Genomic DNA, 22,643 nt, shown 5'->3' with positions numbered 1-22,643 from the left:
GTGGTCTCATATGACTTGATAGATACCCAGTGGAATACATGTAGAAAAAGTTCACTCATATCTTTTGAAAGCGTAGCAAACACGTGCCACATTTGAGAGGACGCGCGGCTTACGTTGAAAAATAGTTCTCTGAGAATGCGACCGTCTGTCTCCAACCGGCATTATGGGCGGCCATTTCCCGCCGCTGCCAGCCTCAAGCGACACCATAATGCCTTGCTGAATTCAATCAAAGGAACCCTTCCATACGAGTTTTCGCGCTCTACGCGACGGTTGTTGTACGGGGCGATACAGCAACAGAGGCAAAATCAGGAAGAGGACTATAACATGATATAGCAAATGGTTAGAAATCTGTTTACAAGCGGAGCATGTTTTGAAAGTCATATCAAGTAAATATGCTGGACATGCTGGACTTGTGAGATACTTGGAAGATACGATTTACATCCACACGCTAACAGTGTGGAATTGCTTATCCTAACAGCATAGGCGATACAAATATATGACAAGCTCAATATGGCATCGAGGCTCTTGGACAATCGGAAGAGGGCAATTCCTCACAAATGCTTTGTGCCATTTTGAAATTGTTTGATCATCGAGAAGAGCAAGCTTAAGTCTTGACAGCAGGGTGAGTACTCATGGATGACTGTATACCTTTCATTGTCTGTTCCCTTGATTCCTCGGTCCCGCCAGGAATCTGCTTGGTAACTAAAGGTGTGTTCGGTGCGGTAGGATTTATAAGAAATGCTCTGAAGGGGGGGGGGTTCTTAGTAGACACGGTGCAAACATGAACGCCCTTGAAGACGATATCTTCTGAACCGTTATGGTTTATAAAGACCTTGGAAACGGACTTGTATCAAGCTTATCGTCCCCCGTCTTTATCATCTTTGTGGTCTTGAGCTTCTTATTATTTCCCTCCCTTGCGGAGGAGCGATTTCCAGAAGATGACACGTATATGTAGGTAGGTGAAGACTCTGTAAGGACGGTCATGGTGGGTTGGAAGAAGCTGTCCAAGCTTGTTTCTCTTACCTCTCGTTATAGAAACCCTAGCAGAACTCATGCGAAGACTTACTGTACTAAAATAAACACGGGTTATCTTATCACAAGGTTTGGTGATAGTTCCAGGGCAAAAGTTGACAAGAACCAAACGATAATAACCACAGAGTGTTCTGAGTTTGGGACTGGTTCATTTATTTGACCTGGTCAACGTAACATGATATCATGGCTGCTATTACCCGCGCTTGCAGAATAGCCAATGATATAGGCTTATAATATTAGCTGCAAGATACCAGTATCTTCCATAGTCATCAGGGCTTGCCTATTGCGTGCCTATACAAACCACTCTAAACCACCTGAAATGTCCAGCATTTCACATTACACGACGCCTCTTTGTAGGCTGCGTATCGATGTCCTCCTCACCATCCCCTATCTCCCCCCTCTCCTCGACGTTCAAATCTTCCTCGTGACGATGCCTGCGTCGACTCTCGCGCTGACCACCGCGCTGAGGTACTTCATCCCGGTTGCCGTCCTCATGAACAACCAAAGATCTCTCCATGTCGTAAATTCTGTCCTCAGCTTCTTGTAGTCTTCCTTCGCACTCTGCAAGATTTCCCATTGTAGCTTTGAGCACATCTATGGCCAGCTTAGGGTACTCAAACAGAAGATCATCCATGCGCTGCGTAAAACATCGAGAACGCACAATATCCCTTGAAATCATACGAGGGATGCTGATCATATGATGATCAAACTGAGGGTGGTTGCCGAAAGTGTCGTAGAGCTCACTTATGAAAGCAGGGTAATCGACATGGAATGAGAAGTTCCTGGCGGCGGTGCAGAAAGCAGCAGCGGACTCAGAAAACAGCTTGTGGAGGCCGAAACGGTCTGCCATGGAACAGAGCCTGAGAGAGTAGAAGACAGAATGGTGGTAATCGTCCCACATGCCCTGTTCATCCATGCCTAGCTGTGTCTCAGGTTCCTGGTAGACAGCCCGGTACTCCCCCGAGTAAAGGAACATCAACAATCCCCTAAAGATTACAGGATCCAGGCTCAACTCATACACATCAACGCCATGGTCTTCATCATGGTGCTGGAACATTCAATGTTAGTCTGGGTACCGTGACCAGGAGATTGTTGGGTGAGACTTACCCGAGGGGAGTAGAACATTAGCTCGTGAAGCTCGTGGCATTGTGTAAAAACCACAGCACGATGAACTTTTAGAATTGTCTCATTACCATATTCGTCTGTGCAGGCAAGGTGAACGTCAGAGTAAAGCCCGGAGTCGAGAAGGAACGAAAGGTCGAGACGGCCCATTGTGGAGGATTCAGCTTGGGTTTCGGTATAAAGAGACGGCGATATGTAAGAATGGTATACAATGTATGGTTGCCAGCAACCTTGTCTTGAAGAGGGGACGGAGACGATAATTGTAAGTGTATTGGGAAAATAAGAGTTGATAGAGAACGTAATAATGGAAGAGTTTGGGCAAGGAAAGTATGGAAGAGAAAAAGAGAGAAAGAAAAAGCAACGCTCTGCTGGGAATTGAGAATTTGCGGTGCCCTCTTCAGGGGAATTGTTTAGGGCTCGGCTACAGAAGTTTTCAAATTCTCAGGTGCTCCAGGAAGGAGTGGTGAAAAGGAAAGGGTGTGTAACTTCAATGAGGTCGTTCCTTCCTTCTAGAAGTGTACAAAGCCTAGAACCAAAACAGCCAGAGGAGTAGATCTGATGGCTCGGCCTTCATGGTTCTATCAACTGCTTCATTTTGGCTTTTGCAGTGTCTGCATGAGATGTTCTGTTCACAAGACGGTTGTCTTGGCTCCGGATACTGGTATATGCCCTACTTACACTGATACTACTTGGTTGTTGTACAGTATCAATGACTCTTGATATATGTCGCTGTTGCAATGTAATCAAGTTGTACAATCTAATTTTTGAATTGCGATGAAGAATGTAATGGAACTGACATTTTGGTGCCCGCCTCATCTAGTAGAGATGTGGCCCGCAGGTTTTGGACAAAACATATTGACGTCTCAATCTTGAGCCACTACTTCGCTCTGGGACAACTGAGTTGGAGGAAGCCTGTCATTGTGATAAATTGGCGAGTTGAAGCTATCGTTATACCCAAGAAAGAAGAATACACGGATATTGGTTCGAGCAGCATCGTAGGCTTAGAGGTAATTTCATTATTAATTGGAAGAAAGGTACAAGAAACAACTCCAGACGAATAACATCATGCCCCAGTTGCAGATTACAACCTCGGGGCTACTTCCGCCTCCGTCTTAGCGCAGTCCCTTTCGGAAGTCAATCCCCATCATTTCGACGCGTTCTACAACGGGCAATTAAGCTTATTTTAGCCTACCCTAGTTTAATGGCTTCGATCTGCGCCCAAACGACTTCGATTGATCGTTAAGATTCGGATAACACCAAAGGCAGTTGAAACATGAACGAGTCCCTACCTCATCAGGTATCGACCGACCACATAAGCGGGGTCTCTGTTGCTCAATGAAACATGGTTCGCCAATCAACAAGACCAAAAACCCCAAACTAGTCGTTCAACGGTATATGTGAACATGAATAAATGACGTTGTTGCCATTCTTTTTGATTAGGATGCAAGTACTCAGGTACTCCACAAACTCTCTATACACTTGAGCCAAGACTCGCCTCCTTCCGTGACCCATGAGCCATTCCCCCGCCCCAGTAAACAGCTTAAAAAAACAAAACGAGAGAGAAAAAAACTGGAGCCACTGCCAGCGAGTACGACGCCGGCTGCACTGGTTATCCCAACAAAAAGACGCCCTTCCAGCTATCATCTAGGTGTCGCAACTCTCCGCCGAAAAAGAAAAAAAAGGAAAAGAAAAATCTAGTAACACAAGGCCGGAACGTCGAAGAAAAGGACTAATAACATTGGAACTAACCAGTGTTTTAGCTATTCCTATGCCAGCATTCCTTGCCTGCGCATTCGTCATCAACAAGACGGCCTTCTTGAACACTTGATGCCACGCCTCCGTTGGCCGAGTCGCAAGATGCCACACGAAAGGAACAGAAACAAGGTCTCAACAAAGCTGAAAGAACACCATTCCTCTTATCATCAGACAGCCAGGGGGATTAAAGCTGACGATTTGTAGCCAGTTCCGCAGACGTGGAATGCTGAACCTGCAAGTGCTGTCCTGGTTTACTGCATCCTGGATCGATTGAAGGTATTGAAACAGATGAAGCCGAGGCTCTGGATAGCAAATCTCCTCCAACAGAAGCCCAAGGCCTTGAGAGGTGGCAGAGTAGCCCCATTGATCCTACCGGACAGACATGCTACGCCGGTTTTCTTTGCTGCTGTTGGGGTATGACTGGTATGGGCACAGGTGTGACCTTGTGGGGAATAGGCGGCGTGCCATTTGACCTGCCCGCACTACCAACCGGACTCTGCGGTTTTGGCGCAGCGCCCGCGGCCATACGCGCTCTCACGTTTGGCGACCCTTCCGAGGCATCGTCAGCTGGAATTGTGGTCAAGCGCGTTTCATGGCTGCCTTGCATCATCTTGTTCCCGAGCGCATTGCTGGTCTGTTGTGCTGCAGCTCTAAACCTCGCCTGTTCAGCTGCCATGCGCTTTCGATCTGCTTCATAGGCAGCTAAGTTATATCCTGTCATAGCGTTGAGTCCAAGGTTCGGTGTATGTTGGGGGTTGATGATTACCGTTCGGATACTGCTGGCGGTTGATAGGGGTACCAGGCATGTTTTGCTGAGGAGTCGACCCGTAATGCCTCTGTGGCTGGTGGGGAGTTGGTGACTGGTACTGGCCTGTTGGGACTTGTGGGGACATGCGCGACTGCATATTGTTGGTGCCGTTAGGATAGTAACCCCCGTAGTTAGGTTGGGGAGTGCTAGGCGGCTGATGGTGCTGCTGGAAAGGCTGTTGATAAGGTTGCTGAAAACGGGTGTTCGGCGTACTATGCGATGGTGTCGCTGCATATCCAGAATATTGTTGAGGCCGTTGCTGTGATCCGTACTGAGCACCCTGGTGACCAAAAGGTGTCTGTGCCTTTCCAACGTGTTGCGCGTAGTTAGTGTATCCATTAGACGGACGATAACCACCTGGTTGACCAGGGCGCGGCGTCTGATGCGGAGGCATGTGATGGGGAGTGCCACCGGGACGGGGTATAGAGCCTTGCTGGGGGGGCATCGGAGGCTGCTGGCCGGTCCGATAGTAGCCGGATGGTGCGATCGAAGGAGTACGGGAGGGAGTGCCATATTGGTTCGCTCCGTATTGATTGCCGTACGGCGTTGAGGAGCTTGGCGTGCGATGCGGAGCGGGCCGGTTTTGAGGAGCGGCAGCGGCAACGCTTTGCTGTTGCCGTAGGCGGGCCTGGGTTGCTGCATCGTCCTCCATCACGCCCTTGTACTGGTCTGTGCGAACCTCAAGCTTGGTGCTTATGAGAAGCTGCTCCAATTGATCGCCGTTAAGCTTCGCCACCGCGTAAGGGGGCAAACTATTGATGATAAGGCTTAGCTGAGCCTTTAGTGCCTCGTATGTTGTGGTCTCCTCTTCCGTGGGTACTGAGATGGCTCCGTGAGAAAGCATATCGCCATTGACAGGGTCACCCGCGTATCGGTTCTGCGAAGAGGGCAGAGTGAGGTTGCGAATGCGTTGGTACGAGAGCAGGGTTTCGATCATATCAGTCACATCATCAAGAAGGTCGTCGACCTCTTTATCAGCAGCCTCCTTCTCCTTGGGTTTGGCCACAATTTCATTCATGTCTTGCAGTGCTGGGTCCACAAGCCATTCATCCCATTTCTCGATCGCTTCGTTCACAAACTGTTCATCGACTTCTTTTTCAGACGCTTGCTCGACAGCCTGATCGACAGAATCCTCAAGTTCGAACTCTCGCAGTTCGGACTCGATGAGTTTGTTAAAGTTTCGCTGACCAGTCAGTCGCCAATGAAGCCGACCGGCATGGCTAGATGGGATAACGGAGGCAGAGTCGTCTCTGCAAGGAGCAAAGCTAGAAAAAGCACTTCGAAACAGGGACTCCATTTCGTTTACTTCAAGTTCAACCGTTGATGGTCTACGGCCTGCTAAGCTCTGTGCGCGTTCGCGTTGTTTAGTCTTGTTCTTTGATGATGGCGTCGCGTTGGTATAGTCCAAATAGTAGCCAACAGCCACCTTCTTGCTCGAGTACGAATCGTTGAAGTACTTAGACTTGCCAGCGGGTTCAGGATGGTAAAAGCCGAGGGCATTGCCCTTGACCATTTGCTTGGGTTGCTTTGGTGGCTGTAACGGTGGCAAAGGTCTGCTGGAGGAGAAGAGTTCTCCGAGCGTGGCAGAACGTTCATTGGATCGTGACGGCACGATATAAGTGGTCGAGACGGTCGGAGGGAGGTTGAAAGGCGATGGTTTGGCCTTAGATACCTCTTTTCCGGGCGTTTTCTTGGGCAAGCTTGAAAAGAGCTGTTTGCCGTGAGGAGCAAGGCCAAAGACCGTCAAAACCGCTTCACTCGAGGCAGCGTCAACGTCGGGCTTGATTTCGGGCATATTCGCAGCGCTGCGTGGGTATGCTATCTCGCGCCGAAGAAGATCCATGGCCTTCTCGCGGAACTTCTTGGTTTGTACCAGAGCATTGCCATCGGCCTTCTCTTTGTCCTCTCCAGAATCGGACGATTGCAGTTCCCTGAGTTGGTCCCTAACCGCGTCGACGAGGTCGGATGCGAGCTCTTCCAAATGCGCGTAAGAATCATGGGTGACTTTGTCGGCAATAGATACCAGTTTGTCTGCCGACTTTTGGCGCTTCGCGTCAGGCTGCTCTGCGTCGAAATCGGGGAGCGGGCGCTTCAAGATGGACGGATTGGCATCAAAACTTAAGGGTGTAAGTCAGTATGACGCGTTTCTTGAGGCGACGGAGGGGAATGATTGCGCTGCAAAGGGCGCAGGATAGTGGGGGCTCCCGTACCTGCTTAGGACCGTGAAATAGTTCCGAATGGCCGCCTTTTGGTTTTCCTGTGGAACACGGAGCGGTTCATCATCAACATCCATCTTTTCAGGTCCATTGCCGTTCACTTCGTCCTCACTGTCGCGTTTTCTCTTGACGGGGACAACCGCCTGGGGTTGGGGGGACTCAGCATGGTCCGGTCCAGGGATGCCGTTCGCCTGGACCGAATCCGGCTGCGCCATTATGAAGCGTGATGGGTTGTAAACGTGGAGGTCCGGTTAGGGTTTTTTGCGATGTTAGGACAGGTCGGATGTTCGTGCGGTCGATGTTGCGCAGGACGACGGGGGTGGCAGGTCGCCCAGTGGAGGGCGGAATTGTCGCGACGCGCGAGGTTCGTCGGTCGGTCGGTTGGTGGAACTCCAAAACCTTTTTCGTCAAGCGTCGCGAGGCCAGGCGTTGGGAAGAGCCTTTCCATCCAAAAACACACTCAAATATAAGCAAATAGACACAGTAAGTAACAGGAGCCCATCGACGTCGCTGTTTCTCGATTTTTTTTTTTGGCCTTGCAGGTGCTCATGGAGCAATTCCCTACATGAATGTTAGGAGGCTGCGAAGTGTCTTGATCGGCCACTGCTGCGAAAAGACTAAGATTGACGCTAGGACGTATCTGTCCAGTTTAGTGGGTCTCTTCACGTGACTCCACGGCCAGTTGCAGGGAAGGCGGGCGAGAGTGGATGGTGGCCTGCGCGTCCCTTGGTTGTACCTTGGATGGTTGACGCACTATTAGTAGTCACTGTAGAGCATCCACTGCATACTGGGCGTTTAAAAAATCAAGATATCAACTAAGTATGGTTGGTACCTTGTCACTGGATTGTCTCCTCTTTCTTGACGCAAAACATACTCAGGCTCCACCTACTGCAAGCTTACATCCGACCTATTGTGTACAAAGATTCCATGGAAACACTCACATGGGACATTCAGGATATTTGGGACATTGAATGCTCACACTTTTCATGTGGCATGGAGTTGTCATGGTCACGTAGTGGCGTTGTGTAGCATGCAGGTGCACAATTGGGTTAAATGCCACTATTGGTATTCGCACAATGGTGTCCAGACTAGCTACCTAAGGTAGATAAATTACAGCCACACTCAAACCTCCGCGTAGTCAACATGATTTCTAAGGAAAAGGGATTGTATGCAGGCGTTTATTTCTTGGCCTTGGCCAGACCGACGGCGTTCTTGCCGAGGTCGTAAACAGAGTACCAGCGGCGGAGGAAGGCATCTCCAAGAATGACGAGAGGGCCAACCGGCTCGGGGAAGTCCATACCCTGGAAGGTGGAGATGCAGCTGCCAGAAACCTCCAGGATGTAATCGTAAGCAGAAATGCTGAAGGGGTAGCCGGCAAGTGTGAAGGTGATATCGGGAAGCTCGTCACGCTTGGAGCAGTCAACCGAGTACTGGCCGTTGTAGCCCTTCTTAGCGCCAATCTCCTTGTTGAGAAGCTCAGCAAGAGAAGAGGGGAGGACGTTGAGGGAAGTGCCGGTGTCGAGGATGGCGCCGTGGCCCTCGAGATCAGCAGTCTCATCACCGAGAGAGATGGAGTCGAGGTCAACCTCCCAGTAGGCCTTACGGCGAAGAGGGATATAAGTGATCTTGCCCTCGTAGTGAGAATCATCAACACCGCCAAAGACGGCCTCACTCTCATCTCCCTCATCGTTGGTGTCTCCAAGGTAGAAGGCAAAGACGGGCTCGTCAATAGCCTTCTGGTTAACCATCTGGTAGAAGGGGGGAACGATCTTGTTGACAGAGATGGTATCGTAGCCAAGACCAAGAATGCCGTCGAAGCGGCCGAAGGCGAAGGCCAGACCAGGCTCACTGGTGGCTTCGGCGAAATCCTGCTTCTTAATCTTGATGTCGCCGATGGTTACATCATCCTGCGACACGAAGCCGGTCAAGCTACCAGAGCCGTAGTGGATCTCGAAAGAAGAACCGTTGGCCTTGTAGGTTGAAGAAGCCGAAGAATCGTACTTGGAGTGCAAGTAGCAGGCAATGCTGCCACACTGTTGGGAGGGAACCCACAGGTTGGAGCTACCAGTGTCCAGGACAACCTTGAAGTTCTGGGGAGGATTGCCGATGGTAATCTCGGAGAAGTCTGTATGAGTAGTGGTCAGTTTGATGTGTGTGTTTGGCAGATTCAAGCTTGGAAGACGTACACTGAGCGTTCATGAAGTTGCTGACAGGCACTGGGTGCTCGCCATTGCTCTGGATGGGCTTCTGATTGAACATGGCATCGGCATGGTTGTCAGGGCGAGCGCCCATGTACTTCTGGCCCAGAGACCTGACCTGGTGCTCGATAGGAACAGAGTTCTGCGTGGAAACTGGTTAGAATGAATTCGACGAGATGGTTGCGAGAGGCAAACGTACCAGCTGCTCAGCGAGCGGGACCTTCTTGAGCTTCAGCTTGTGAACTTCGGCCTGGGCCGCGCCCAAGAGCACGGCCGCGGTGAGGAGAGTGCTCTTCATCGTAATTCACAACCTCGTTTTCCCAGTGTGCAATGTTTCGGTGCCTCCGTCTTCGTACGGATGGTGTAGGGAGATGATGGATTGGGAGAATGGGGATGATGTGTAGACGGGGGGAGGAAGCAGAAGCTGGGGTGGCACCTAAGTACCTATTAAGTAGGTACCTCGCCTCGGGTACGCCCCCGTGACAACCTGCCCACTCGCCTCCGCAAGGCACGCACACACCATGACGCAGCACCCGATAGGCGCGAGTATCTTATCTGCCTATCAAAAGCTGGGGCGCCTGGGTAGACCCACTTAACTGGCTGGGGGAGCAACGAGGATAGTGACGGAGCTGCCCAAGGCACAAACCCCGAGGCGGAGCTCCTAACAGCTCTCACACACTCAGTGACACTCACACTCGTCCTCACAGGGCCTATGAAGCAGCCAGGACGGAGCTTGCGTGTCTGATCGCGTGTCCCTGCATCTCTCAACCTGACGCCGTTTTACATCGTCTGTCAATAATCCTTTGGATTTAGAGGTTACTGTATAATGCCTACTGCGATTGTTTGGCTGACATCACGCAACAGGGTGGATTGATGAGGTCAGGAGGGTCCGATGTTCTGCCCAAGGTCGTGGGCATTGTTTACAGCTTGAGGTAAGCACGTAAAGTGCCTGACCATACCTTAATGCTGGAACATCCGGATGAGACTGGGAGCTAAGGCGCCTGGGTGCCTGGCCTGGCCTGGCAATGGGAACGGCCTTGGCGCCTTGGTACCTGAGGCCGTCAAACTGGGTAGTGTCGGAGCTTGGTGCAACGGTGACAGAGTGGATGGGTTGCAGGAAGATGAGTCAGCAGAAGCTGGACGGGGGATCTGGTTCCTTCCAAAATGCGGTTTCTTCAGCGTCGTCCTTCAGCAACTCGGGCAGGTTCAGGGAGCCAAGGGCGCTTCGCATTGTGTGGAAGGTCGTCAACCCGACTGCTTTCGCCTTCGCCTTCCACAGGATATGCCACAGGGAAAACTCATTTTTCAGGCTAGATGGTCGACTTTTATTGTCAATAGCTGCGCAGCATCCATATCCCTAGGTTCTTTTTGCGTGTGACCTATCAGGGCGCTCTATGAAATGAGCTCTCAGACTTTGCAACGTCTGACTTGCACGCACGCCGACATCGCACATAACGTCTCAGGTCATATTAGAATATGGTTGGTCTGATGTACGCCACGACGACGTTAAGACTGGTGTTTCTTCCGCCCTCATAATGGCAATAAAAGTCTCGCTTGAATCCTGTCCGCGTTTATTGACTGCAATTATATTCCCTAAATGTGTAATGTTTAGGAATACCTAATAGGCATATCCCCTCCATTGGCACATGATCGTTGTTGATGTGTGAGCTGATATTTTGAAAGGAGACACAGCACCTACTCGACTTACTTTGATTGCAGAGACTGAGGTAGTCGCCAACGTCACCTTGTGTAGTGCTTGCTTTCGACTGGGTAAAAGTCTCGTCATTGGCTGGCTGGTGATGTGAGCTTAGGTGAGGGAGCGACGCAAAACAACCCAAACCCATCCTCCCAATGAGGCCGTTTCTCGTTGACTCGTGGCGCCGTTCCAGAATCGGAGCAGGGAGACCCCGCCACTAGAGCGAGTTGAGGGATGGACAACATTAGCGTTTCTTCCAGCCCACAAGCCGCTACTGGGACTCACTGCTGAGTGACCCTGACCGCTGAGGGGCACGCCACCTTTTTTTCACTTGCACCTCGTCGCCAGCTCGACCCCGCCAATCACACCCCGCCATACCCCACCGCCTGGTGAGGATGCGGCCATTCACTTTTTGCTCCCTCCGATATTTTCCCAAATTTTTTCTCTAGCTTTAACCCTCCCTTCCCAACCTTGTTGGCCTTCTTCTTCTCCTTTCTCTTCTACATCAACCTCCTCACTGCCATTGCTTGCGTGAATTTTCTCTTCGTCACCTTTTCCAAGCACCTCTCGCAACAACACAAGTCACAATGGCTGCCAATGACTCTACATACTCCCTCCCCGTCTCCCACAAGGAGGTCAGTCTGCTCTGCTACCCCACCATGTTTAAAGAACGTTGATTCTGACTCATCGACAGATGTTGGAGAAGTCTCTGATTGACTCCGACCCTGAGGTCGCTGAGATCATGAAGGAGGAGATTCAGCGCCAGCGCGAGTCTATCATTCTCATTGCCTCTGAGAACGTCACCTCTCGTGCCGTCTTCGATGCCCTTGGCTCTCCCATGTCCAACAAGTACTCCGAGGGTTACCCTGGCGCTAGATACTATGGCGGTAACCAGCACATCGACCAGATTGAGAACCTGTGCCAGAAGCGTGCTCTTCATGCCTTCAACCTCGACCCTGCCAAGTGGGGTGTCAACGTTCAGTGCTTGTCCGGCAGTCCCGCCAACCTCCAGGTCTACCAGGCTATCATGCCTGTCCACGGCCGCCTCATGGGTCTTGACCTTCCCCACGGTGGTCACTTGTCCCACGGCTACCAGACTCCCCAGCGCAAGTGAGTAGTTTGTATCTACGGGTTGTATCCCTGGTGAACCCTCTGTACTGACTAGTCGCTTGCAGGATTTCTGCCGTCTCTACCTACTTCGAGACCATGCCCTACCGTGTCGACCTTGAGACTGGCATCATCGACTACGACACCCTTGAGAAGAACGCCATTCTCTTCCGCCCCAAGGTCCTCGTTGCTGGCACCTCTGCCTACTGCCGTCTGATCGACTACGCCCGCATGCGCAAGATCGCTGACTCTGTCGGTGCCTACCTTGTTGTCGACATGGCCCACATCTCTGGTCTTATTGCTGCCGGCGTTATCCCCTCCCCCTTCGAGCACGCCGACATTGTTACCACCACCACTCACAAGTCCCTCCGTGGCCCCCGTGGTGCCATGATCTTCTTCCGCAAGGGCGTTCGCTCTGTCGATGCCAAGACTGGCAAGGAGACTCTCTACGACCTCGAAAACCCCATCAACTTCTCCGTCTTCCCTGGTCACCAGGGTGGTCCCCACAACCATACCATCACTGCCCTCGCTGTTGCTCTGAAGCAGGCCGCCAGCCCCGACTTCAAGGCGTATCAGCAGAAGGTTGTTGACAACGCCAAGGCCCTTGAGAACAAGTTCAAGGCTCTCGGACACAAGCTCGTTGCCAACGGCACTGACTCTCACATGGTTCTCCTTGACCTCCGCCAGCACAACCTGGACGGTGCCCGCGTTGAGGCCGTCCTTGAGCAGATCAACATTGCCTGCAACAAGAACTCTATTCCCGGCGACAAGAGCGCTCTTACCCCCTGCGGTATCCGTATCGGTACCCCTGCCATGACTTCTCGTGGCTTCGGCGAGCAGGACTTCGAGCGCGTCGGTACCTACATCGACGAGAGCATCAAGATTTGCAAGGAGGTCCAGGCTAGCTTGCCCAAGGAGGCCAACAAGCTTAAGGACTTCAAGGCCCAGGTCGCTAGCGGCCAGGTTGCCAAGATCAACGACCTCCGTAAGGAGATCGCCGCTTGGAGCTCCGGCTTCCCCCTCCCTGTTGAGGGCTGGCGTGTCGATGCTGGCATCTAAACGATGTTCAGCAAATTGTAGGCTTTCACCGCTCATGTAAGGGGGCGGTATGATGGAATAAGGGAGGATTGGATTGATACCACATTGGGCTTACATGCCCAGTTCAACAAAATGGTTCACTAGGGATAAGCGCGGGGCAACCCACGCATGACATTTAACATGGCTCATGAAAGGGAAGGTGTTTTCAACACTGCATGCATTTTCTTCAGGCGTTTCAATCTTTAAAGCGGAAAACAAAGTACCGGGAGGGTAAAATAAAAATCTTTGGAGGGGCGGGAGTTGGGGTGGCGTTCTCGACCTCGACACTTTTAGGGTTAAGACTGCTTCAACGCGGTCGACAGATCAATGGCATCACTTCATTGACTTCAAGTCTCGTTCTTATTGTTCCTCTTGTGCAGTGTGGCCGAGTATATGAAATGCAACATGTGGACGTACAGCTCACCAGACTGTTCGCTTCACCAAGTTTAAGTTTCCTTGCCTCTTCAAGGAAACAAAAATGTGACACTGTGACAAATGTATTGGGGAATGTCACTTCCATAGTAGGCGCACCAATGATTGAGTCTCGCTTGCACAGCTGCTTTGTTATCGCCATGCCTATTCGACTACAAGGCATTGTCCGTATGTGTTGTTTGTGATGCCATATACTCTTGCCTACGTACATCTTTATACTTCAATTTTGTTACACAAACACAATACCTGCGTCAAATTTTGCCTAAGAAATGATGGTTAACTTCATGGGCTGTTTCATGTGCCGGATGGATTACTGTCTTTTTCCATCTGAAGAAGAGTATCGCATCAATACTCAAGTCGTTCATGTATATTTATTACCAAAGCACCGATTATCTGTAGGCTTACTTCCGCATTGGGCGTAACTAACAAGTGCAATTTCATATTAAAATAGCTGTCACAATGGCGGCTGTACTTTTGTATACGTTGGCGCTTGAACCAAGTCTAGCCGCTTTTGTGGCCTCCCTTCTCACATCAACAACACCTTGACTGCCTCCAGTCCTAGCCGATAACTGGCTGCTGCCAGCTCGTCCAAGAGGCTGAAAGCCAGTGTCACCTGGGCCGTACAATAACTCTCTCACAAAAAGGGCATCTGCAACTTCGGTGTCCGCCCTGGTATTGATTGGAGGCGTGCGGAACCTAGCCTCTGGCAACACTTATTCTAACCATTTTGCACGAGAAGACTGCTGATCTGCCCTTGTATCACCTGTTGCTCAGTCTTATCCCGGTGAGTTTTGGTAAGCCAAACAGCACAAGTGGGAGGACATGCAAGAGAAGGCGGGTCGGCCAGTAAGAAATAGAGTTGCGTTGAGTTACCACAAAAGCAAGCCCCATGAAAAGAATCATTAAAAGGACCAGACGAAGTGCTTATCTAGCCCTCATGAAGATGATTCAAAAGTTGTTGTACTTTGCAGGATGGAGTTTGTAAAGTTGAAAAAGGTATTAGTGGTAAGATGGCAAACAAACCAAAGGTCCCGGAAAGAGGCTTGGGACTGCACTACCGCTGCACACTCGCGCGTTTAAAGTGGTTATCCTTGGAGCCTGGCCCGGGGAAAAAAGACTAGTAACAGGTAAGGTCGCCTATGAGGTTACTAGGGGTGGTACATGAAAGTTTGCAGCCTCCGTGGAACGTGAAAATATCGTGTTGATGTCCACGTGTTGATATGTTCGCATAATTGCATAGGACAGAGCTGCAAAAGATACGGTTTGTACGAGAGACCTTTGAGTTCGAAGCTCCCAATAATTTAAAAGAGGTAGAAACAAATGTAAAAACGGAAAATTTCAACCATGACCGAATAACGATATCTCTCAGTGTTGTACGTTTGAGGCTCCGCCTCTAACTTCATTGTCCAACGAAGTGACACTTTGACAAGATGGGAGCGCACTAGCCGAGCTGACTAAAGAGGTACTGAACGATGATGAATCAGAACGCCATCGTTACTTGCTTCACTCAGCTCGGACGTAACAAGTCTGAACACGCATGTGCACTGGTCACAGCTACCTTGGTTTTATATGGACCTTCTGTTTTACAAGACCATTTTATCAATCCTGGGCTAGCCAACTAGTATAGAAACGAAAAGGAAGGCACAATTGACGGATAGCTAGGTGCTAGCATAGGAGCTATAACTGTGTACAATGTTGCCTATTATAAGTTTGCCTTACCTTGAACTGAGGCTATGCTGCGCCTTGTGCGAATGCACACCCTCCCCTCGTCTCCAAATGTATGCTGAAGAAAAATCTCAGCCTCGACAGCACTTTGCCCGACGAGTCGGCTTAAAGCACTACAGCTTGATTTTGCAGACCTTTAAAGTGAATGCGGTGTGACAGAGCAATGAAGAGGGGGGGAAATATTGGCCGTCAAGGTCACCTGGGATATCTCTCGCCGTGATTTCGGGTGCCCTGACAGCCACCATAAGGATCGGGTCCAGGCAGAGCTTGTGGCGAGCAAGAAATTTAGCATTTTGGTGTCTTGATGGAGGAAAAAAAAAAGACAAGGTCGATAGATGTCGTCAAGATGTCAAATAAAGAGGCGCATCCTTGTTGAACGTATTGTTGCCAAGAGGCGCTTCAGTTGAGCTCCCTCCCGCCTTAGTGCGCGCCAGCGTTGCATGTGCCGGGATTCCCCGCCTACTCCGGGGTTCTAAAGCTTGCGCCTCTTCCACATTTAATCTTGTACACTGCTGATCGGAAGACATTGTAGAAAGATGGCCTGCGTCTGAAGCACGGCGCCATCTTGTCAGAGCTGGCCACTTCAGCATTTCTGCCACTTGATGTGCTTACTAGGCATGCATCTCTTCATCCTAACCTCGCATAGAGGCGACACCAGGTCTCTTCCCCCCTCCTTTTCTTCTGGTTTTCTACATCTCATATTCTAGCTGCGCAAATGTTCAATCAATTTGGATGAGTCAACAATATGTTCTCACGTCGTAGCCTGGGGCGTTTTAATGTCGCATTTCACCCACGTGCGTCATCTGTCTTCCACTCCCCGATTCTTGACCGAAGCAACCAGGCGGTGCTCATGAGAAAAGTTGCTCGCCCTGCTGGCAGGGTATTTTTGTATTGCTGTCACTTTAATACCTGCTCACCGGCCGTAAAGGGAGCACTGAGGGACTGCAGAAGTTTACGTGTTCATCAAGTCTCATCCTTGAGCTGTCATCTCATGACGAAAGTATGTACGTGAGAGAACGCAGAAGAAGCGACATCAAAGCTGGTCAAGGGTTGGGGAGCCAGCTGTGAGACTACTGAGAAAGACGGATACAAGACAGCCCGGTGGCGTCGTCGTTTAATGATTTGACACGGCAGGCCGTTAGCGGGTTTTTTTTTTTTTTTTTTTTTTTTTTTTTTTTTTCTCTCTCTCTCTCTCTCCTCCTCAAGTAGCTTTGTATTTCTTGTCCAGCCCACTCTCTGGGAGAAAGGAGGGGTGTAAGACATCTGACACATATATACACACTCTCTCTCGCTTTGCCGAATGTCTCTCGATACAACCAACGCAGAGGAAAAAGCCAGAATGCCGCAGAGAGTTGCATCTAAGAATGGAAGGCATTTGAGGCATTGTTGCATCGTTAGTGGAGGATAGTGGTCTCTCGCACTTGCAGCTGATGTGCCGTGCAGATGCGCTGCAACTCAAGCAGGTTTCCCGTTGTGGCTCCCATTAGGGGAACCCCCAAGTCACTCCTCACCTGCATTGCAAAGCCCGTAAGCGCCACAAATCTTTGCACCTCCTCGCTCAAAAGTCTCATTCTTCATTGGATGATACTGCGCGTAGCCCCCTGGAGCATCCCCAGCCTGATCTGGCTCTTCCAGTCGCCGCTTCAGTTCGGTGCTGAGACTCGTGATGCTCTCTTCACTTTCAGCTTTAAACGGCGAAGCTGGCATTTTCGGCTCCGCTTCTACATGGGCAGGACGCCCGGTGTGCCACAATTCATCATCCAAATATACATCCACACACGTACACCATACATACTGTCTCTTTGCTCTCACACCCCTCGACTCAAGGCGGAAAACGAACGAGCTGGGCGAAAAAGGGCTAAAGACGAAAGGGCCACGAGACAGCAAACGCTAGGCAGCAAGCCCTATTGGCCCTTCCTGACGCGCATAATCGAGCCGCCTCATCTTGGCTCCCGAGTCGCGGATTCTTCTGAGAACTTTCTTTCAAGACTAGTATCTGAGCTGGTGGGAAAGCACCTGGTCGTTATAAGGACGCTCATGCAAGGCCCTCTGCCTCCTTCATGTTTTACTCTTGTTCGACACAAATATCGGATAAAAGCTCCGGTTTAAACGAGGCATAAGCTGCAGTAGTGGCAATAAAAGATTATCCAGCCCCCAAAGTCCCCTGCCGCTACTCGGGGCCCGAGCAAGCAAGCATGGTGAGTCGACATTTCTTATCAATGCCCACCCCCGCTGCCACTGATGCTGCTTACGGATGTCCACCGGAACGGCCCGCGCATACATTCCTCCTGATCTGTCATGGCTTGTATAAGTCGAACTCTCATCTTCTGCAGCGCCAATCCCATTATCAAGATCTCTACTCCCTTGATATCTAATGCGCTATGTAGGGGTCTATCAATAATCAAGTATCGCGCTACGAAATCACTGCCGTCTTCACCCATCCTGACGCCAAAGTCGATATCGTCTTAGTTCACGGGCTCAATGGTACGCCTAAATCGACATGGACTGCCCAAAATAATGTCTTTTGGCCTACGGATCTCCTTCCGCTGTCACTGAGGAGCGTCCGCGCAAATATTCTAGTTTACGGCTACAACGCAGATGTCTACTCTAGCAGGAATGATCGAAGCGCCAGCGATAACTTCATATACCAACATGCTCAAACTCTTGTCACCAATTTGACTCTCTACCGCAAAAGTGAGGGCACGTTCTATAACCCAATCATATGGGTAGCACATGGTCTGGGTGGCCTTCTCATTAAACGCTCTCTCCTGTATTCCAACGACATCAAAGACAGGAGCTTTGAGGATGCGAGGTCCATCTTCATTTCCACCTACGGCGTCATATTTTTAGGGACTCCTCATACCGGATCCGGCGCGGCAACATGGAGCCTCGTCTTGCAAAACATGTCTGACGCCATCATACCTCGGAGGATGTTTGAGGGCGAATCTATTCTCCTCAGGGCTTTGAGAAGAGACAACGAAATCTTGCAAAGCATAAATAGCAATTTTCTCGATGTTTATCAACGATTTAAAATTCATATGGCTCACGAAAGTCACAAAACTGATATCAGGGGTACAAGGCAAGTACAGCTTCAGTCATTCTAGTAGTGGTCTTCACAGCGCAGTGTTGACAGAAATATTGCAGAGTGATAGTAGTCGATGCAACTTCGGCTAGCCCACAGTTGCCTGGTGTAATATCCTACGGTATCGAAGCCACTCATTCCGGCATGTGCAAATTTGACGGCATCAATGCACCTGGATACAGAAATGTGTCATTTGCCATCCGCCAATGGGTCGAGGAGGCCCCATCAGTTATTCAAACTCGGTGGGAAATCGAATTAGAGGAGAGAAAAGCCAGAGCTCACTATGAATCTGCAGAAAGAGCACGTGAATCTGTAAGTTGGCTATCTTCTTCTGGCCCTACTTTCTGTTATTTTTCCTCCTCCCACAGTCACAGGAACAGAGGTTGTTCGTTTCCTTGTAAACAGTTTTCCGTTCTGATGCTAACCTAACGATCAGAATAATCCAGTGGAGGCGTTTTCTTCTGGTAAGATTATGCTCAAAGATCTTATGTTTAAACATATGTCTAACTTGATTGGAGATTTCGGCACAACTGGCCTCTATCAGACTTTGCCCTCAGGCGCTGCCAGTACTACTATATCCCCTTCTCAATCCGGGACTCTCCAGGGTTCAACCTCGCAGCGGGAACCTCCGTTTGTTCATCCTGAACGCTTTCGTCCTAACTCGTTTTTCAAGGGACGCGAGGAAGAATTGGAGGACCTACATCGGATGCTCGTAGACAGAAATAGGCGACTAGAAGGTACATCTGCGGTTTTAATCCAGGGAATCCCTGGAGCAGGGAAAACACATCTGGCCCGGCAGTATGTCTTCAGTCACAAACAACACTACCCTGGGGGCATTTACTGGATCAGATCTACAACCCTACAAGACATGGAGAACGGCTTTTGGCAGATTGCTAAGACCGAAGCCATCAGAGAGATGGTTGGCCAGGAGAAAAATAATGATCTGTCTAATCCACGAAAGATGGTGGAAATAGTGCGCAACTGGTTTAATGATTTTGAAGGTTGGCTGCTGGTCCTTGACGGCATTCGTTTCGATAGCCCAGATGTGGGGGACTTCATCCCTGATAGCAAGAACAGCAGCCTTATTTTTACGTCAACGGAGCGAGCTGTTGCAGGGAGCTACCTCCTAGACAACCCGAGCGTCATGGAGCTCGGCATGCTTCCAGCTCAAGACGCGCAGGAACTGCTTCTCGAGGAAATGGGAAAGAAGAAGCCATACACGACAGATGACTTGAGACGGGCCTTGGAACTGGTACAGTTGATGGACCGTCTTCCATTGATGATCCATGCCGCCGCGCAGCAAATGAACGCTACCAGAGAGCCACTCGCGAAATATCTCAAGTCCTTTCAAGATAAGCCAAGGGTCGGCATGCTGCCTGCTTATAAGAAAATCCGCGACCAGCTCCAAGATCGTGGCGACACTTCTGCACTAAATCTCATTTATATTCTCTCTTTTTTTAGCCAATTGGTGCCTGTGGAGATGTTGGCACTTGGTATGAAGGCTCTGGACAAGCGCACTCCTGTCAAGACAGAGGTTAACGGGAAAAAGAGAAGCCTGAACAAGACTTTCGTTATCCTCATCAAGTTTGCGCTTATTGAGAGGAATGAGATGGACGATATACCGTCTTCTAGCTCTCGAAGCTCCGACAAAAGCATCGATGTTAATGCAGAGCCATTAGACATCCTCCGGATCCACAGCATTGTTCAGGCCTTCTTCATCGAGCTTCTGGCCGAAGAGAAACAATTGATATTCTGGCTAGAAAGGGCAATCCGCGTCTTTTGCCTTTCGTTTGACGAAGCGGACTCAAGGATGAAGAAGGACCCATCAACCGGGCTGCCTGATGACTATAGGAGATACACAATCCATGGAAGGAAACTAATTGAGCATCTGGACCGTTATTACAAGCCGAAGGAAACCTCCAGAGGCAACGTTGCAGAACTCACCGCAGCAAGGGAAGATCTAGAAGCCCGTCTGTCGAGACTTTCTAGAGAAATTGACGAATTACAAAGGGCCATATCGACAAGCATAGTTGACGGTAGGGAGATGAGGCAACACTCTTCGGTATTCGAGCGCACCAACAGCATGTCGTCACAATCCACTAATACATCGAGCAAAGCCAATCGTCCATATCGTGGGCTTGGGCTCGAAGAAAACTATGTTCAGTACGAATCACCCATCAGTTACGAAAACCCGCATCATTTCCATGTTCCGTACCCGCCCATTTCTGAAAGTCAGTGGTCTCACGTTGGAGAACCCTCTGATGACCGCACAGTCACCCCGTATCCTCCAGATACAGTCGTTGGAACATACTCGGAAGCTGAGGACCCAGGTTGGACTGTTGTTTCTAAACATCGGTCTATAAAGAAGATGGAACAAAGGCGTTACCATGACCATGGTGGAGCCTGGAGGCAAACAGCGAATGGAGCCAACGACCCACGCGTTAGCATCAGTCGTGAGTCTGCTCGCGGCCTGATGTCTTTGCCTAGATATTCTAGAGGAGGACGATCCCCAAGTCGCTCGAGGATCTCCGCCAGAAGTGATGCCGAGCTCGAGCTCCTCCACATCAAACAGGTGTCGCCTCCTCCACCACGAGGTGGTGGATATATACAAGACAAGGGCAGGAGCTCTAGCGCAGGTACTGCCACAGCCGCACGGCCGTGGCCAACACTAGGGAGGTCAAGTTACGCCGACGTTTTGTCAGGAACCGCAATTGAAGATGAGATGCTTGCTAGCCCAACATTTTCGAGCCCTCCATCCAGGGCGGGAACCATTGATCGGAAAGCTACCTGTGATGCCTTGTCAGTCAACAGTTTACGGACGATAGACACAAAGGCTCCTTCCTTTTGGCAAAGAATAAGAGAAAACCAACCACATACGACGATCAGCGGCCCGAACGACATGAAAGCCAATGAACCATTACCCAACCAGCATAATCAGACAATCCAAGCAACCCCGCCGCCGTCTTATGTCGCTTCACTCCTGCAGCGTCTTAGGCGGCCTGCTAGTGAACCAAAGCGTCTTGAGGCAAGTGACACTGGAAAGACAATGACCAAGCAATCAATGGAGTCATTGAAGTCGCAATCACCCGTGTCACAGCCAGCTGAATTCCCACCAACAACATATCAAGGGGTTGCGAGGACTGCCAACTCAAGCCCTGGGGTGCAATACTCTCCTTTTTACCCTCCTGGCCTACAAACTGTCACCAACACTAAAAGTAGCTTGCGGCAAGAACTTACCGAGCAGCAAAACGTACCTTCTCAGTCGAGCTATGGGTACTGTCCGAATGGAAGCTATGATGATGTGCTTTCATGGTCGGAAACAAACCCCCGGCATCCGGCCGTGAATGTCTTGTCGCCTGCAACTACCGCCCCTATAAGTCCGGTTTTCTCCCGGCCTCCAGATGGATACACATCACAACCGATGTCAAGAAACCCGAGCTCAAACCCGCCTGTTGCAAGCATGACGGGGTCATCGGGCACTCCGCGTAGCAGTAACAGCGGCCAACTCAGAGCAGGTCTTACTCGCCCACGAGCACCCTCTCTTGTCGAGACAGAGCCCTCACCCCGGCTTCAGCCTTTCGATATACATCAAACTTCATACCAAGCATGGTCACCGCGAAACAGCCGGCGCCGTGGCGACTCCCTCTTTGGAAGCAGCAGCATGTCAGCTGCTCGCTGGTTGCCCACTGCGCAAATCCCAAGCTTTGAAGCACCCGAAGGAAGCCCGGACTTGGCAAACTACGGAACCAGCTCTCAGATCAGCGCTGGCGGTGAGAACATGGCCCGATCTGGCTCGGGAGGAATACGCGTCGGAGATGGTAGGATCATCGCGTTTGGCGATGTGCCCGTTGACATTGACGAAGCCGGTCGTCGAGTGCAGGACGATTGGAATCGACTGGAGCGAAGGGCTGTTGAAGCGGTCAACTCTTCGCGAGTGATGAGAGCTGGCGGTGATGGAGCGGAATCCCCTCCTAGTACGGAGCCTGTCGGTCTGGGAATTATGTCGGGATAGAGTAGTACTGCGTTCCAGGTGCCCATGTTGGGAGCAATGACTTACATACGCCTTTGTTGTTGGTTTGATAGGGATACAGCATTGTCATGGTTTGGAAAAGCGGTGCAAGATTATTTGTTGTTCCATTTCTTTCTTATAGAATACTGGTAATGCATTTATTCATGTCAATGCACAAAAATCGATACCGTCTCAGTCTAGCAGCCATCTTCATGACAGTTGTCCTCATCGCTACTGCATGCAGCCTCTAATCATTCCGGGGTAATACAACCACGCCAGACCTCTTGGGCCGCTCGGTTCATCCTGTCCAAATGGTCTCTTTCCCTCTGATCCACGTGGAAGGCCCCCCATTCATGTGCGCAGACGCTCGCTAACTTCCTCATG

At 50.4% G+C, this 22,643-nt stretch overlaps 5 protein-coding genes across 5 annotated transcripts; 2 read left to right on the top strand and 3 right to left on the bottom strand.

The window, feature by feature from the left end:
• Nucleotides 1-1,363: 1,363 nt before the first annotated feature.
• On the bottom strand, nucleotides 1,364-2,304 carry CTRU02_206095 (uncharacterized protein; the record flags this gene model as incomplete). Its single annotated transcript, XM_036728732.1, has 2 exons — nucleotides 1,364-2,080; nucleotides 2,140-2,304. 2 exons carry the CDS (start codon nucleotides 2,302-2,304, stop codon nucleotides 1,364-1,366), a joined length of 882 nt encoding a protein of 293 aa, XP_036579621.1.
• Nucleotides 2,305-4,616: 2,312 nt separating this feature from the next.
• CTRU02_206094 (uncharacterized protein) lies at nucleotides 4,617-7,148 on the bottom strand (the record flags this gene model as incomplete). The annotated part of the gene is made up of 2 exons (XM_036728733.1): nucleotides 4,617-6,834; nucleotides 6,928-7,148. The coding sequence occupies 2 exons, from the start codon at nucleotides 7,146-7,148 to the stop codon at nucleotides 4,617-4,619; spliced, it is 2,439 nt and encodes an 812-aa protein (XP_036579622.1).
• A 963-nt stretch (nucleotides 7,149-8,111) lies between these two features.
• Nucleotides 8,112-9,429, bottom strand: CTRU02_206093 (vacuolar protease A; the record flags this gene model as incomplete). Its single annotated transcript, XM_036728734.1, has 3 exons — nucleotides 8,112-9,058; nucleotides 9,120-9,273; nucleotides 9,331-9,429. 3 exons carry the CDS (start codon nucleotides 9,427-9,429, stop codon nucleotides 8,112-8,114), a joined length of 1,200 nt encoding a protein of 399 aa, XP_036579623.1.
• Nucleotides 9,430-11,414: 1,985 nt separating this feature from the next.
• On the top strand, nucleotides 11,415-12,993 carry CTRU02_206092 (serine hydroxymethyltransferase; the record flags this gene model as incomplete). Its single annotated transcript, XM_036728735.1, has 3 exons — nucleotides 11,415-11,462; nucleotides 11,522-11,937; nucleotides 12,003-12,993. 3 exons carry the CDS (start codon nucleotides 11,415-11,417, stop codon nucleotides 12,991-12,993), a joined length of 1,455 nt encoding a protein of 484 aa, XP_036579624.1.
• A 4,370-nt stretch (nucleotides 12,994-17,363) lies between these two features.
• Nucleotides 17,364-22,262, top strand: CTRU02_206090 (LipA and NB-ARC domain-containing protein; the record flags this gene model as incomplete). The annotated part of the gene is made up of 5 exons (XM_036728736.1): nucleotides 17,364-17,366; nucleotides 17,556-18,247; nucleotides 18,313-18,562; nucleotides 18,687-18,714; nucleotides 18,769-22,262. 5 exons carry the CDS (start codon nucleotides 17,364-17,366, stop codon nucleotides 22,260-22,262), a joined length of 4,467 nt encoding a protein of 1,488 aa, XP_036579625.1.
• Nucleotides 22,263-22,643: the final 381 nt, after the last annotated feature.

The sequence above is a fragment of the Colletotrichum truncatum genome (genome assembly GCF_014235925.2).
Source record: "Colletotrichum truncatum strain CMES1059 chromosome Unknown Contig_0003, whole genome shotgun sequence".
Classification (NCBI taxonomy): Eukaryota; Fungi; Ascomycota; class Sordariomycetes; order Glomerellales; family Glomerellaceae; genus Colletotrichum; species Colletotrichum truncatum.
This window is presented reverse-complemented; position numbering and strand designations above follow the sequence as displayed.